Here is a 16633-nt window from a genome sequence, read left to right as displayed (position 1 = left end):
TAGAACCACTTGGATTGGTCACTTCTCGTTCATGTGATACCAAAGTGACGTCAATGGGGAGGCAAGCGGATGCGCGGTGCGTCTTTTCTCTTGACTGTCTGCCTACTGGAGAGATGAGGGCCGGAGAGGTGATTAGGTTCCCTTAATGTAAAATGAACATAAAGAAGTCACAGCGCGAACGATCAACTCAATTGTCGTTGCCTCTTGTTACGTTCGATGAAAGACCTGCTAGATACACGAGTCAATCACTCATGCCAACTCGAAGCCGCGCTGAGCTAGGATCCGAAAATGGACGAAATAGCGAGCCTGTTTGCAACAGATAGGCAGCAACGTACAGTAACAATGACTGGAAAGGAAATGAAGACCAGGTGGAGTCCTCCACATACGCTAAGCGAAAAGTTACACTGGCCAAAAACGTCATTCGATTTGACAGTTGATAGGCTAGTTAGAAACATTCAATACTATAAATATCTGGAATGGCGCTGGTTTTTATTCATTTGCGCTTCTGGGAAACGAGGTCAATGTAACCAATACTATTTATTATTACATAAACCCTTCTCAGGTTTTGAGGTAGGCCCACACCAGACAGGGTACAGATGATACTACCACACTATTCTGTAGGGTGAGTTCAGGAAATGTGGGACATCAGGTAAAGTGGGACAGTTATGCATTTTGATGATTTAATATGTGCAAAACCGACATCCAATCACCAGAGCTGATGTTGACTCGTAAATTCAACACCTCTAGTCACTATGCAGTGGTTTTTATTTGTCTGACATCATCAGAGTAAGCGTGATCTGGCTTGACAAGAGGTTTATACAGAAATGCATCGAAAGTTCAGCGGCATATGACATGATATTTCTCAATAAGGCTGGCAAAGGAATTTAAATTAAGTTACAATGAGTAGGTACTGTTGCAGCATAATAAAGGGGTTTAACCACTGATCGAAACACACACAAAAATATGTCAAATAATGCTTTGTTAGAAGAAAGAAAAAACGTTTTATGTGATTGTCCCACTTGATCATAATGTGGGACAGCATTCTTCAGGTAAAGTGGGACATCTAGTAATGCTGTGTTTATGCTATAAAAGCAATTTCATTTGACAGTTCTCACATTTTAATAGCAATGCATCATACTGCACTTAAGTTCCCAATTAAATAACAACTTTCACTGTCATCGAACCAGCGCTTTCAGCCTTGTAAGCATGACCACTAACGCTAGTCCAACGAAACGCTAACGCATCGGGACTAGCTAGCTAGCACAGAGACTACAGATCACTAAGGTTTACATCAGTTACACTTTATGCCTATTGTATAAGTCAAACCCCACAACTAAATGAATCTTGACACACCCTTGCACTTAGCATTGTTGTATATAAACTAATTATTATTAATATTAGCAGACTAGGCTGACAGACGATGAGTGTCCCACTTTACCAAGCTGTCCCACATTACCTGAAAATGCTGCCTGAGTGAGAGAGGGGGTCATGTTATGTTTGAAAGTGTGTAGCTTCTAAAATACTGTGAATTCACATTTAATTCCAACATGAAAATGTTCCTAAGCCCTAAAACCATTTACAGACACACCACTGGGACGAGTTAACAGTTATTTTGTAAGTCTACTGGAGCCTCTATCAAAAAGTGTCCCACGTTACCTGAAATCACCCTACATTTATCTACTTCATTTTGTCCATTTGGCTCCAAACTTTATTGCACTAACAATAATATTCAATGTGTGGTCAAGAATGCGCAAGTTTGGCCCCACTTAACAAAGATGTCTCCCGCCCCACTTGCAAACGTGATAGTATGACGTTGGGCCAGAGAATGAGTAATGGAGACTGCCACGGCAGGTTTGTCTAAAGCAGTATTTCTCAACCCTGGTCCTGGGGACCCACTGCCCTGCACGTTGTAGACCAGTGTTGAGAAACACGGTTTCGGTCTGTTATGACAGAGCGATCGATGATGAGTAAATGTTTATCAGAGAGTAGCAATTCAGGATCATAACTTTACAGTAACACAGGACGAAGTGACGTAGAGACAGGTAGTATGTCTATTCATAGCGGAGCATCATGCTCATGTTTGCAGCACAGTAGGAGTTTTGCTATCTTGAATGCACCCCACACACCCAGGTATAGATGTTGGGGGAGGGAGCATGAGATCATAGCCTCCAGGTCTTCCTTGTCTCCTGGGTGTGCAACAGTGTCAACAACAAGTTCTTCAAAAACCACAGTCTTCTGACTCTCCCAGTGGAAGTAAGCACATTCTCAGAAGTATTTTTTCCATTCCGCCCACACCGCTTGTTGCACAACCTTGCCACAACATTACACACGCTTACAACAATTGTCGGAGATTATTAGCGGAGAATGTCGGAGATAATACAAATAAAGCAATGACTGGACTAATCAGTTTGGCCACCAGATCACTTTTTAAAGACTTAGTCCGCTGTATGAGTCAGGGCAGCCAGGGTCATGAGAGAGACAACAGGTTGGCTACAGGTTTAGATGGTTCACTTCAAACTATTGAGTCTTTGGATGTAGACATAGATTTAGATTTTAAAAAATGGTAAAAGTCTAGTAAGTTGTCTAGTAAAAGTTGCCTGGATGGTAACCAAGGTGGATTGGGCAAGGCTGACAGAAGTACACACCATGTCTGTCTGGGCCATCCCCTTAAAGAGGCTAGTTTGAGGTGACAACCTCTGGATATTGTTTCAGAATACCCAAACCTCACTTGTCAGAAATCTGAAAACTCACCTTACCTCACAGTATTAGGTTTACTGTATACGAAAAGTAACTGATCTGGGGTTATAGTGAGATATTATTTGTGGAGTGAATGCTGGCACATGTTAATGAAACTGTCTTTTTAAAACAGTCGGTTTTAGCGGTTTACAAATCAAATTCCCCTTACAGGACAATAAAGACTTGAACTTGAACCAGCTCCTGCCGACCAGCTGGTCCCCCCCAGCAGAGTCCCAGTGCCTCTGGTCAAGTTACGCTGAATGTCATGAGAGCAGCTTTAAGTAAATTAACTACATCCTGATTATCCTCAATAATCCTGTTGCGTTAATCCCACGCCTGCCCCTCAAACACAGACACACACACACAAACAGACAAAACCACACGTTTACACACACAAATCCAACCAGACACACACATACAATCATCATGACCTAATTATTTAAACACACATCCAACACACACACACACACCAATCATTTTGCACAAAAACTATGTCACATAGATATTATGGTTTTGCGTCACCTTTATTAAAATGATGTCCCATGGACATGGACAATCTCTGGATAAAATGGAAATCCAGATTTAAAAAACATATCAGTATTAAAGGGTACATCTTTGATAGGTCAATCAGAGGTGTTGAATACTTTTATTGATCCTGTAACTCATAGATTGTTGACTTGTAGATTATTTGTCCCTATAGGGAAATTGGAATCCCAAACCCTCTAGAACCACCAGCAAATACCACACCTTGCTTACCTCAGCCTCAGCTCCTTTAAAGCCACCCAAAACCACCACGTCAATAATAAAGTGCATCAAATAAGATGACAGATAGGATCCATAGCGTAACACAACAGGATGTCACCTGGTGGAAAGCCAGACAGCAGAGCGGAAAGGGTTTACAGTAGACCATTATGTGACACTATGGAATGTGACGTGTCCATGTAGCACTATGAGACTAGCATTTTGATAGTGTTAACTGTGGCGTACTGCACACAATAGACTACAGCAGACCTGACCACTGTAGAGCGCACTAGCGGAATGGAGACAAGACACGAGTAGAGTTGCACTGGTTGAACCAGTCTGGTTCTTTATAATATCCTGGTAATGTTGGCTCCGTTGAATACATTACATATGCGTGTGTATGTGTGTACGGCATAGATTCGATTAGCGTTGTGACGTGAGTTCCAGCTCAGAGTTTCTGTGCCCGTGTGTGACCGTGTGAGCGGTTAGGTGTTGGACATGGCTGTTTGTGTGTTTGAACATTTCTAAGACATGTTGGCTTGCAACCCTACAGTTCTGTCCCCTATAGTGTGTGTGTGTGTGTGTGTGTGTGTGTGTGTGTGTGTGAGCCGCCCCCTCCCTGGGTGAGGATGGACAGCAGCAGCTGTAACTCACAGAACAAATGGGGTCAACGGATGCCAAAACTGTCCACTCTGACTGGAATGCCAGGTCAAAGGTCACAAGCTGCAAAATAAAATCAGCAATTTAGGAGCTCTACCACCAATAACTCTATTTCTAAACTCCTGTGGCGCTGTAGTGTGACTGACAAAGCACGCCTTTTTTATAAACCCTGAATAAACACACACATGGAACAGTAATCCTGTGTAACTGAACAAAAAAGGTTGAAGTGTATTATTCCCACTGCAGACCTTTGCCTAATGATAATTTTTTTGTTGTGCTAAGATTGACGACTCGGTAATGATAGCAACACTTGCCGTCTCCCATCTGCAGGGCCAGCCCTCGGGATTTGGGGTCCCTAAACAAAAATAGCGTAGGCCCAATCGCGGGGCCCTAAACAAATGTATCGTTTGTTTATTGGGTCCGGCCGGCCATGCCCATCTAAAATGCACAGCTTTTTGAAATACCTGCAAGCAGACACAAAATGCTAACTTAACACAACAGATGACCGAGGAGATGGACCAAAGCAAAAACAAAACAATAAAAAGCAAAATCCACACGACAATTAAAAAATGACAACAGTTTAAAAAGGCAACCTATGGTTAGAAGGGAAGCTCTCATGCAGCATGTCCCATCTCAGCCTCTGTAGGAAGACCCCCTTAGTAACCATCCCAAGCAGAGAGAGAGAGGATGAATGTGCTCCTGTGAAGGCCCGAATCCCTAACTCATCCACTACACCAGAACCCTAAGCACAGCTGAAACTCTCCAAGCTCCCACCAGTTAGCCACGTGCAAACACATGTTCCACTAGTGCATGGGCACAGGTCTGTGACCTTTAGTTTGGGATGGGGCCAGGGAGTGTGCAAGGCTGGGTGTGTGTGCTGATGAGTGGTATTGGAATCAGGAGGGTGAGTGGGCAGGGTCTACACGTTGGGCATGCGGATCCTAAAAAGGCCTTGCTTGAGCTGCAGACGGAACAGACGACAGTTGGCGATGCGCAGGGCCGAGCAGGCCGTCTTGCAGAGGTCAGAGGTCAACATGGGCTTGGTGCGGTGCCAGGTCCCAGAGCTGCGACGGAACTCCCGTACATAGTCGTAGCTCGTACCTGCATGTGGACGACAGGAGACGTGCTCACACACACACACACACACACACCCATCTAATGCACGCAACTACAGCTCCGAAACGCGCACACACTCGATTTTGTGGCCTGAAAATTCTGTTCCGTTCGGAATCCTGTTTCCACCCCACCTCAACCCAAAAACCATCCCCAAACATCCAAACCTGACCCCTTAAAGTACACAAATCCGACCCTAACCCCCCTAGAAACTGCAGTTCAACTTGGGGACTGAGAAAAATGCCCGTCAATCCCAATACTTTCAAATGTTCCTTGTTCTATTCTTGAGTGGACTGGAGTGGAATGGTTAAAGGCTATACATACACACACACACACACACACACACAGTGTAATGGCTCACCAGTGTCCAGGTCCCCGACCACATAAATGCTGGCTCCGATGGCCACGGCTCCGTACACAAAGGAGGAGCTGGTTTGGACACACAGGTTCTGGTCGTCCAGATACAGCCACCTGACACACACACACACACACAAACCAACAAACGGTGAAACCTATTGACGGTGTGCTCCTGGGTTTCTGTGTGTTGTGTGTATGAAGTCCTCCTCCTCCAGACCTTCTCATCTCGTCGTGGTAGAACTCGGACTTGCAGGTGGTCATCTGGCTGTTCTCAGGGTTTTCCGAGTCCTTGCTCCGCACGCCCCCAAACACGTACAGCTCCTGGCCCACGCCGCACGCCACGGAGCCGAACCTAGCCAGGCGGGGGCAGCGCCGCAGAGGGGGCAGAGGTCATTGAAAGTCGACAGAACTGAAGCTTATTCTGGTTCTGTCCCATCCTGACCCGGGTGTGGCCACAGAGCAAGATCACACACACACCCTACTGTCTTCATCTACCACACACACACACACACACACACACACACCCTACTGCCTTCATCTACCACACACACACACACACACACACACACACACACACACACACACACACACACACACACACACACACACACACACACACACCCTACTGCCTTCATCTACAACACACACACACACCCTATTGACTTCATCTACCACACACGCAGCCTTTGGCTAATTAAGTCATTGTCTGTCACAAGGACATTCTGAAATGGCAAACGGGAAGGGAAAATGAAAACGAAACAGCAAACATTTTCTGGGAAGGCTTTGTCACACTACTTCAAATAAACTGACTAATGTTTTTTCTCACTACCCCATAGCTTAATCTGACACTGCTAAACTGTGCATCGACGCTGAGGTCGGCAAAAACGTACACAGCTAATATAAACAAGCGCATCGGCCCCTGTCTGGTCACTGTCTGGGGTCACTAAGCAACAACCCCCCCCCCAGTACCTCCTCTCCTTCAGGGGGCTCAGCCCGGTCCACTGCTGGGTCTTTGGGTCGTAGCACTCCACTGAGTCGTACAGTTTACCGTATGAACCGCCACCCATGGCATAGATCTTCTTATTCATGGAGGCATAGCAGCCAATCTAGGAGGGAGGGAGAGAGAGTAAGAAAGGGAGACTGGGGGACACACTTTTTCTTACTTACATTTGTGTGTGTGTGTGTGTGTCCTACCTTTCGGACCATGGTCATGCTGGTCTGGGTGGTCCAGGTTTTGAAGTGGGGGTCAAACACCTCCATGGTCAGCAGCTCGGTCTCCTCGTTCTCACCTCCCAGAACAAACACCAGGCCGTCCATCTCCACTATGCCAAAGTTCTGACGAGCCTGGACACACATACACACACACACACACACACACACACAGTTTGTAGCTCTGTCTCAGGAAACACTTCGATTTGGTGCTGGCTGTCTTGAATAACTAGCAGAACTGTGAAATACTGACCTCCCGTGGTCATTCTCAGAATTGTCATCCTGACCGGAACAGGTCACAACATGGCCGCTGAAATACTATCCTTCATATACATGAAGACAGCCAATCAGATTGACGTTATAAGTGTCAGCTCAACTGTTGCCAGGCTGCCCCCTCTGTGTGTTGAGAGTGGTGGTTGGTAGGAAGTTATTGGTGGGGTGCACACCTGTTTCATTGGGGGGATGGCGGTCCAAGTGTTGGACTCCGGGTCGTATCTCTCCCCACTGTTCAGGGGCGTCTTGGTCTCATCCATGCCACCAATCACAAACAGGAAGCCATCTGATTGGACAAGAGGGTCAGGAAGGTAAGCGCTTGGTTGGTTACAAGGGATGAATGGGGATGTATTAAAACAAATGGGTTTGACCAAATAAGGCAAAAAAAGGAAAGAGTCCTCAACGTGGCCCGTGACGGTTTTACTGGGTCGTGACCCCAGGCTAACCTGCAGTCACTGCCCCGTGACCCGTCCGAGCGACGCTCATTGGCTCCAGGTCGATCCAGAGCTGCTTGTTGAGATCGTAGAGGGGGCACATGCAGCGTGTCGCAGCCGACGGCTTCCTGGTTCTGCACAGGAAGGAAGTGGCAAACAGGGGGTGAGGCATGGGGTCTGATCATCCCTCACTCAGCGAAGACATTCTCAAAGTCCTGTTCTACGAGACCGATTCCCTCTCTCTCTGCCTCCGCTCCCTCTCACCCATAACATCATCGAAACACATACGCACCGAATTCAAGTCTTTTTTGCCTCCAGTGTGCCTATGACATCCTAATATATTCATTGCGTAAACTCTGACATCCTGCTCCATAACTCACTTCCTGTCCTCCCCGCCCACGGTGACGATGCACTCAGAGTAGCCGCGGGGTTTGAAGGCAGCCAGCATCTCCTCTCCCTGCAGGGGGGCGCCCCCTAGAGGAGCCTGGCAGTACTCCCTCACCACCTCCCTCATTAGGGGCTCCCCCAGGGCCTGCTCCCTCAGGTAGGGCACGTCCAGACCCTGGACCCACACTGCTGACATCACTTCCTTCATGTGCACCTGGGGGGAGGAGATAAGGGTTACTGGGTGGGCATACTAAGTGGTACTAGGGTTCTTAACTGGGCTTGAAATTGCATGTGGTCAAGCCTGACGTTGTCATACTCATAATTCGAGTCAGAATATGAGTCTGATAACTCTCCGTTGGGCTGTGACTATGGTGCAGGTTTCAACCAAACTCGTAAAACAAATGCCTCTTCGCTCAATTGGATAGACCTACATCCAATCATAGCAACGTAATATGTTGTTTGTTGAAAACGAATTCAACCCAAGCGCTCTTTCGTGACATTGTTGATTACGTTACTGTTGATCATCTGTCCATCATCGTATAAAGCCCGCCCTGGCACTTTCATTGGTCCGCCCAGCTCCTGGTTTTATATAGTTTGTCCCCAATACGAGCCTTTCCAGACCCAACTTCCCGACCAAATTTTTGTTGTGGGCGGGGCTAAGTTGGGCTGGAAGCCAGGCCCAACTTGCCAGGCCCCTATGGTCCTATGTGCTCCCAAAATTGTATGTGTGCAACCTCTAAATATATTTGGGAGCATTTGTGCGAGTGCAAATAATTGTTATGGTGCAACCTGTTTTAATGTATTTACAAAACACTCGCTAATTCGCCTACTGCCCAGTAGGCCTATGTGCCTGCTATGAGCTGGACGGCCCCAACCCCAGAACTAGCCCCAGCCAGCCCCCCAGTCTCACCCTGCGGTCCTCCAGGTCGTGACCCAGCCAGCGCACCGCTGCCTCCAGCACGTGCTTCTCGCTGCCCACATTGAGCTTCTCCATGGCCAGCAGCTCGCACACACGCTCCGGCGGCAGCTCCCGGTACTCGTCGCTGACGGCCACGTCTCGGAAGTGCGTCTGGAGGAAGTCGGTGGCGGAGTGGTAGACATGGTGCAGGCAGTAGTGCAGGGAGAAGAGGCGGATGCCAATACAGTTGTTGGCGCAGATGCAGCTCTCCAGGAACTGGCAGCACAGAGACTTGAGGTCCGTGAGCAGGAGGAGGTCCGCGGCCTGAACCATGTCCTGGATGGTGTCCTCACTCAGGCTGATCTGTGCGTGTGTCGGTGGTCGGTAAAGGATGAGAGAGAGAGAGAGAGAGAGAGAGAGGGAAAATAGAGAGAGAGAGAGAGAGAGAGAGAGAGAAATAAGAGAGAGAGAGAGAGAGAGAGAGAGAGAGAGAGAGAGAGAGAGAGAGAGAGAGAGAGAGAGAGAGAGAAAATTGAGAGAGAGAGAGAGAGAGGGAAAATATATAGAGAGATAGAGAGAGAGAGAGAGAGAGAGAGAGAGAGAGAGAGAGAGAGAGAGAGAGAGAGAGAGAGAGAGAGAGAGAGAGAGAGAGAGAGAGAGAGAGAGAGCGTGGCAGCGGAGAAGGAGAGGACACATGGGGCAGAGAAGGAAGGGGAAAGGGAGAGTAAGAGGTGAAAGAGACAAAAGAAGAGGGGAGACACTAGGGTTTGGATGCATCCTGGTCAAGTCTCCCCCCTCCACATTTTATATGAGCTTCGACCAGAGGCCGGAGCGACTGCGTGCACATGTACTGAGGAAGATCAGAACCTCAATCTCCCATGCCAAATACCACGCGTGAACACAGTGAGCTGAAGGCACCACATTGAAGTTTGTGGAGGGCTCACTAACCTCTCCAGTGAAGATGTATTCCAAGATCTGCTCCATGATGGGCACGGAGATGCCCTGCAGCTCGATGGTGTACATGGAGCCATCCTCCTTTGGGGGGTTGTAGTTCAGCTTCGTTCTGAAGGGGGAAATGGCTCAGGGTCAGATGGCTGAGCGGTTAGGGAATCAGGCTATTAGTCAGAAGGTTGCCGGTTTGATTCCAAAATTACCCTTGTCCTTGGACAAGGCACTTCACCCTACTAGCCTCGGGGCTACTGTGTCCTTGTACTTACTGTAAGTGGCTCTGGATAAGAGCGTCTGCTAAATGACTAAATGTAAAATGTAAGCGTGACACATTAGGCGTGTCAAGACTGGACACGTACGCTCTGGGTGCGCATGAGAGACAGAACTGTAAGTGCATGCAAATTATTTTGACATTCAAACAGGAGACACCCTATCTGGAGGCTAAACAGGCAAGTTCTACAGGGTCAGTGTAAGGTTTGACATGGATTTACCGTATATATGGACTAGCCGCGGCCAGTATGTTCCTCTGGACTGGAATCCTTTCTCCGTCCAACACCAGCACCGAGTCTTGAAAACACTGCTCTTTACAGAGAGAGCGGAGGGCCCTGAGAAGTTTCTGGGAGTGCTGTGGGTCGGACACCACGGAGCCACCTGCAACGGCATCTGGATCGGGCATTGTGGATCTGGCTATCTAGCACAAAGGGAAAAAGAAACGGACCGAACGTAAACACGCCGTTTTTGCTGACTTGACGTTATCATGTCAGTGTACTCTTGTGCTAGCTAGCGAGCAAGCTAACATTAGCTATTGCAAAGTGACACAATTATAAATGGCATAGACTTACATTACATCTATACCATGACAGTATATATTATGTACAGCTCAAAATCTAACAAAGTTGTTTGTTGAGAGACCAGCGATCGCTACATTACCTTTGCGTCCAGAACAACGAATAGGGGTGTGCCCGGCTTTTCTACTTCTTGATTACATTAGCTACTCCTTTCAAGCTGGGACGAGAATTGTGTTAGGAACGCGTGAATCCTGACTGTTGTTGTGGCATGTAACCAGTGAGGACTGATCCGAACACAATGCTGCAATACGATAGTGATTTAGTAAAAACGCTTAGGTTGACATCAACTGAAGACAAGATCATATATATTATAAAGAAAGTGTAGCTACCATATGCATGAAGATAGATGTTACACTGTGACATTTATATTGAAAGTATCTAAGGAAGGCCGTAAGGGTGGATATGTTAAGCCAGAAACGGAACGGAGCCTTGTTTACAGTATCAGGAACACGCCCCTCATCTCAGTGAGTTTACGTCACTCTGCTGCGACTAAAGCCATCGAACTGAGTTTATCGCCTAATGGTTGTAAATTAGGCTGTGTATTTTCTTTTTCTTTTATTTCATAAAGGCATAAATACAATCAATTACAGAGTATACAAACACACACAAGAATACAAGAATGCAAGGGGGTACAGCACAGCACAAATCATACAAAGACTTTATAAAGAGTACAGACATCAATTGTTTTGACAACTTTCTCATTAAAGGAATACAATATATTTTATATAATTGATTCTAATTATTTTTAAAATGTAAAAACCTGTTTTTTTTATTAGTAAATGTGTATCGATGAATGTAATATTTGGCCATCAATAATACAAAATTAATAAGATAAAATTGTGTTTCCTTATTTTTGATCACAACCATGAAAACCAAACAGCACATTCTCCCATAACAAAAAATGATAAATAATGTCTAGCGGGGTAAAATCTATGGATCACGTTGTAGGACACCTCTTTGATCTTGTTAACTAATAGGTATTTAAGGTATTTGTTTATTTATAAGAGCCAAACCTTACACCAACACAAGTTATGAACAAACATATTCCAGTAGGTATGAACATATGGTATTGAAACAACATTGTTTTGAAATAGGACATAAGCTATGTATTGACGTTCAACAAAGGGGAGTCAGAAATTCTGGGTGGAGCCATATGGTTGTTCCTGAAACGGGATAATTTCTTTCGTAAATGTCACCCCATGTTACTAACATAAACATGTTAGCGTTTAGTGGCGCTATTGATTGATTTAGTGGCGCCATTGATTAAAAATGTTGCAATTTAAAAACAAAACTAAGGGGGCGTTTGGGTTCTACTTGGGTGAAAACACATTTCATTGTAGGCTATAAGGGCCTACAATATAAGGGCCTCAGTCGGGCTAAGTTCTTGAATTAGCCACACGATGTCGCCAAATACATAAATGCTGTTCCGCTACGCCAATGATAAAGGACATTGTGTGCAGGCCCACTCCCTCACTCACCGTTCAGGGTGCGTGCATCTCTTCTTGAGTATTGAACTTGAATTCCCGAGTAGCCTAGTATTGTCCTTAAAGTAACGCTGTAGTAACAATGTAGGCTACAAAAACGGTATAAAATCCCTAGAGGTAGGCTAGACCTAGGCTACATCCTAGCATGGTATAGAACTATTCCAGACCATAAAGCACAGGCGGACAAACGACTCTCGGAGAATACAGGGGATAACAGACCTTATAAGACCACAGAGGTCGTCTCTTGGTTCTCCCTGATGTTGGTTTATTTCTTAATGAATCATCGTCTCTGAAGAGCGCGAGATGGAAAAAAGAACCAACGCAGACAAAAAACGTCTGAGTTTATACACAGAAACGTCCAAACTGTGTAATGTAACCACGCGCCAGCTGTGTGCACTTGTAAAGTTGTTATAATCCTCCTTCCTCTTATAAACAGGAAAATACATAGTATAAAGCATCATGCACGCATCCACAAATAATAGTTTACCTTCCCCTGCTGCCAAGTTGGATGCCCTTTTATGGTATTGTGGGGACAAGGCCTCCTCACATCTGTTGATAAAGTGGTTAAAACCAATACAGCAGTCATTTGATTTATTCAAGTTGTCTTGCATCCAGAACAAGATGCACTATCTTTACATACAAATTATTATTATTCAGTATGTGTGTTTTATACCAATGTGCTAATTATAGGTTAACATAGGCCTAGTCATCCCATTTAACAGTTGGCTAAATGTATCGTAAAAACAACTTAGGCTATTTAAAACGTAGCCTAATACAGGCTCAATATATGTTTTATGTTAAACGTTAAATTCTGAAAAGGGGGGTCTGACAGAAGTTTAAAAGAAATGGTTTAAGTTATTTCCTTAAATGCGCTTTATTTTCATTTCCACTAACCCACAGCAACTCTCAGAAAGAACCCCGACTATGTTTGCTTGTTCTCTCCGTGTGAGCAACTCTCAGCGTCAAGGGTGGACGTGATATTTCAAACAGCAGATCAGTGCGTTTATGTATTGGGTGCCCGGAAATTTTTCCAAATAAACACAGCTTGATTCAACTTGGGTGGGCAGACTTATCAACAGACTAATTCTATAAACAGATGAGGGAATAACCGAGCGCTCCATTGGCTGGCAAGACGGGGACACGCGGGAGGAGAGCCGGAGCTCCGCAATGAAATTTTAATTAATGTGGGTGGGCTAAGAACACAACGAGTGTTTATGATGGACAATTTATTTTCCAGTGCAAAGTCAACATAAAACAGCAAAACGTACAACAATTATTTAACATTTTTTGGACTCATGAGTCTGGGACGCAGCGGGAGACGGTCACTCCAAGAGCAGCTCTTTTCCTGCAGGCTGAAGTTCCTTAGGAGAAAGCGGAGCTTTCCAGCGTGATGACTCTGTACCACAGCCGGTTGCCGCAGCTCGGTGTGCCCCCGTCGGCACAGATCCTCTCCAACCCCTCGCTGATTTACTTGTACGGAGGTGATAGCGGGGGGCTTCTGCCAGCTTTGAGCTTCGTTTCGTCTCGACAGGAGCTTCCACAAAAACCACCGTACAGCTACATTGCCCTCATCGCTATGGCCATCAAGAGCGCACCGGACAAGCGCGCCACTCTGAGTGGCATTTATCAGTTCATCATGGATCGTTTCCCGTTCTACCACGACAACAAGCAGGGGTGGCAAAACTCGATCCGCCACAACCTCTCTCTAAACGACTGTTTCATAAAGGTACCGAGAGAGAGGGGCCGACCGGGTAAAGGCAGCTACTGGACGTTGGACACCAAGTGTCTGGATATGTTCGAGAATGGCAACTATAGACGGAGGAAGAGAAAGTTAAAAGGCCCGGAGGCTGAGTGCAAACCATGTCACAAGAGAAACAGGGCCAAAGGACCGGATCAATCAGACCCTCCAGGACTTAAACCCCGCGTGGATTCTCAGGTGAGGACAGGGGCCCCCGGCGGAGAGAGAACAGTGATGGATACAGAGCGGGAGCAGCGGGAGAACGACCACAATCAACAACGGGGGGCAGATTTCAAGCATGTCCTCGGTGAGTTTAACACATATCAAATCGCCACAGAGCAGGGAAAGAACACAACAGTTCACAATAAGATTACTAGGTCGGTTGGACCAACTCGGGAAATGAATGGGATTCAGTGGCCAGATGCCCAACCTAGTGCATATAGCGCACCTGCCCAGGAACAACCAGAGTGGTTGGACAAAAAACATCTTTCAGGATCCTCTTCATTCCGTTTGTGTGGAACAGACGACAGCCGCAAATTAGCGTTCAACGAAAGGGAAAACGGTGGTCCTCGAGTCCTATCCAGTTGCCCAGGAAATATTAATTCATTTGTTGGAGACAGGATCAATGGGATTATTCCGGCAAGCCTCAGCAGAGCTACAGACAAATCCAATTGTTTTAGTATCGATAGTATTTTATCTAAAAAAGCAGACGCGACTCACAGATGCGTTCCAGGTGAGACTGCCGAAACGCGCGCGGAGCCTCAAAACCACGCGTACAGTCCGTCCACACGCGCGCATCAACTTTACCAAATGGGATTTCCGCTCTGCTCTTACCTGTCACTCACGTGCCCAGAGAAGGTGATATATTTCAAATGATGAAAACGACGACGTCAGGAAAATAACCTTACCTGCATGCATAGGTTTATTCGTTTGTGCTACAAGACATTTTTTTAAATGTTTTTCAGTTTTCCTGAGTTTTCCTGTCGATGTGTTTTGCCAATGATAATAGCCTACTTGTTATGAAAATAGTGTAAATGTTAATATTATAATTAATAGTGAGAACGAGACTACAACAACTGTGACAACGATTATTATTATTATAGTTCATTTTACTATAGAGGGCATAATAATGTTATGATAAGCATATTCACATTAATACAATGCATATAAATAATACATGTGATTGTTGCAATTATTATTGCAAATATTTTCGTTATTATTATAATTCTTGTTATCATTACAGTTAACGTATTATTATAAGGTCATGGTTTAATGGGTGATGATTCCAGTGTTTTGAGACAGAAAGGTCCTAGAGATCAGAGATCACTGTGGCCCACGGATGTTGTCTTTGCCAATGTAAATGTTTATGAACACCAGGGATTGTTACACATCTGCCTGATCTCATTGTGTTTCCTGGAACTCTTGTTTGTGTTGTAAAATGTGGTTTTTCAGAATTTAAATCCTGAAGTGTTTTTCAAATTATTTTGTAGGTGAAAATGTATGTGTCTTTAGTGCATCTGTGCAAAAATAAAGGCATGCCAGTGTAAAGAATGTATAGAAATACAAGGGGCCTTCAAAGTTGTCTTCACAAGGCATAATTTTTTTCTTGTGACAAAGTTTTGTTTTCAATGACACCTGCTTGAAATCATAGCACTTCCCAACCAGTGAACAACACCCACGTTTAATTCTAGAGCACCACTTTTTAGATCCTCAGAAACGCTCGCACCACAGTCCTTCAGAGTGCACATCAGGAATGCTTGCAGAAATAAATAAACGTCCCCACATTTGAGGCTGGTAACTCACAATCACAAGCATTTCCTGTGTATAGGATTCTTCTGGTCAAATGTGTAAATAAAACGTCATGCTGAAAAAGTCTGAAGGCTGAGAGAGAGAGAGAGAGAGAGAGAGAGAGAGAGAGAGAGAGAGAGAGACGGAGAGAGAGAGAGAGAGATCGAGACAAAAAACGTAACAAAAATATAGAATAAAGAGAAAGAAAAAATGAAAGAGAAGTCAGTACATTTAGATATTACTATTTCAAGTAGGCCTACGACATTGAAACTATACCAATAAATTATATCAATCTATCAAACCTTTATAAAGAGCCTATGTATTCTCCTATTGTGTGATATCCAGGTAAACCCTTTGACACAATTCTAATTGACTCTAGGGAATATGGGCAATGTATTGTTATCCAGTGGACAAAAATCTGTATGGGACTACATGACCCAAGTTCACCTTACTGCAGCTTGCACTTCCTGAGCATGTCTATGAGGAAGGACGTTAGAAAAGAAGGGTTGACCTCTCACCTGGAAGTGGTGAGTTGTAAATAATCTACAGGAAGCACTCAGACGAGAGGAAATATTTCCATTCGCACTCGCAGTGGCCAACCAGCTGTCTTCAACAGTAGACACATAGTCAGTGTACTAACTATTAACAAACATTTATCCTATAACTCTAAATTCAACTTTGTTTTTCACTTGAGTTGTATTTGATAGTTTGTTGATAATTGAAGCATCTGTAGACCATCTACAGTATAGGGCCACCCACAGTGTAATGCTGAAGCAATCATTACAGGCTAAGTAAAGTGACAGATATGGGACGCCCTTGTTCAAGCGTGGGGCGTCAGCACTCTGGGTTTGGGGTGTGTCCGGGTTCAGGCTCAATGCCGTCCTCCACACATCCACCCTTGACGAATGAGCTCAGTGTCACGATGAGAGTGAGAGGAACAGCGCTGATCCCGGGACTTGTCATCAATCCCACCTCATGTGTAATCAGCTCTGCATTTGTCTCTGGTTCCTGCCAGTTCA

General features: G+C 45.3%; 2 protein-coding genes across 5 annotated transcripts; one reads left to right on the top strand and one right to left on the bottom strand.

Annotated features, from left to right (window-relative positions):
- Positions 1 to 3241: 3241 nt before the first annotated feature.
- On the bottom strand, positions 3242 to 11060 carry gan (gigaxonin). 4 transcript variants are annotated; one of them, XM_084672866.1, is made up of 13 exons: positions 10934 to 11060; positions 10687 to 10845; positions 10248 to 10447; positions 9757 to 9871; positions 8821 to 9171; positions 7904 to 8124; positions 7536 to 7657; positions 7263 to 7375; positions 6802 to 6951; positions 6577 to 6713; positions 5825 to 5959; positions 5612 to 5721; positions 3242 to 5238 (listed from the first exon to the last, which is right to left on the bottom strand). In XM_084672866.1, the coding sequence occupies exons 3-13, from the start codon at positions 10430 to 10432 to the stop codon at positions 5057 to 5059; spliced, it is 1821 nt and encodes a 606-aa protein (XP_084528992.1). In that variant the 5' UTR covers positions 10433 to 10447; positions 10687 to 10845; positions 10934 to 11060; the 3' UTR covers positions 3242 to 5056. The 4 variants fall into 4 exon arrangements, with proteins under 4 accessions (XP_084528992.1, XP_084528994.1, XP_084528993.1 ...); XM_084672868.1 differs by having other exon boundaries at positions 10248 to 10443; XM_084672867.1 differs by having other exon boundaries at positions 10687 to 10761; positions 10934 to 11042.
- A 2418-nt stretch (positions 11061 to 13478) lies between these two features.
- Positions 13479 to 14702, top strand: foxl1 (forkhead box L1). The gene has a single exon (XM_084672705.1). The coding sequence runs from the start codon at positions 13479 to 13481 to the stop codon at positions 14700 to 14702; it is 1224 nt and encodes a 407-aa protein (XP_084528831.1).
- The last annotated feature ends 1931 nt before the right edge of the window (positions 14703 to 16633 follow it).

This window comes from Hypomesus nipponensis, chromosome 14, assembly GCF_054491055.1.
Source record: "Hypomesus nipponensis isolate SF chromosome 14, ASM5449105v1, whole genome shotgun sequence".
Lineage (NCBI taxonomy): Eukaryota > Metazoa > Chordata > Actinopteri > Osmeriformes > Osmeridae > Hypomesus > Hypomesus nipponensis.
This window is presented reverse-complemented; position numbering and strand designations above follow the sequence as displayed.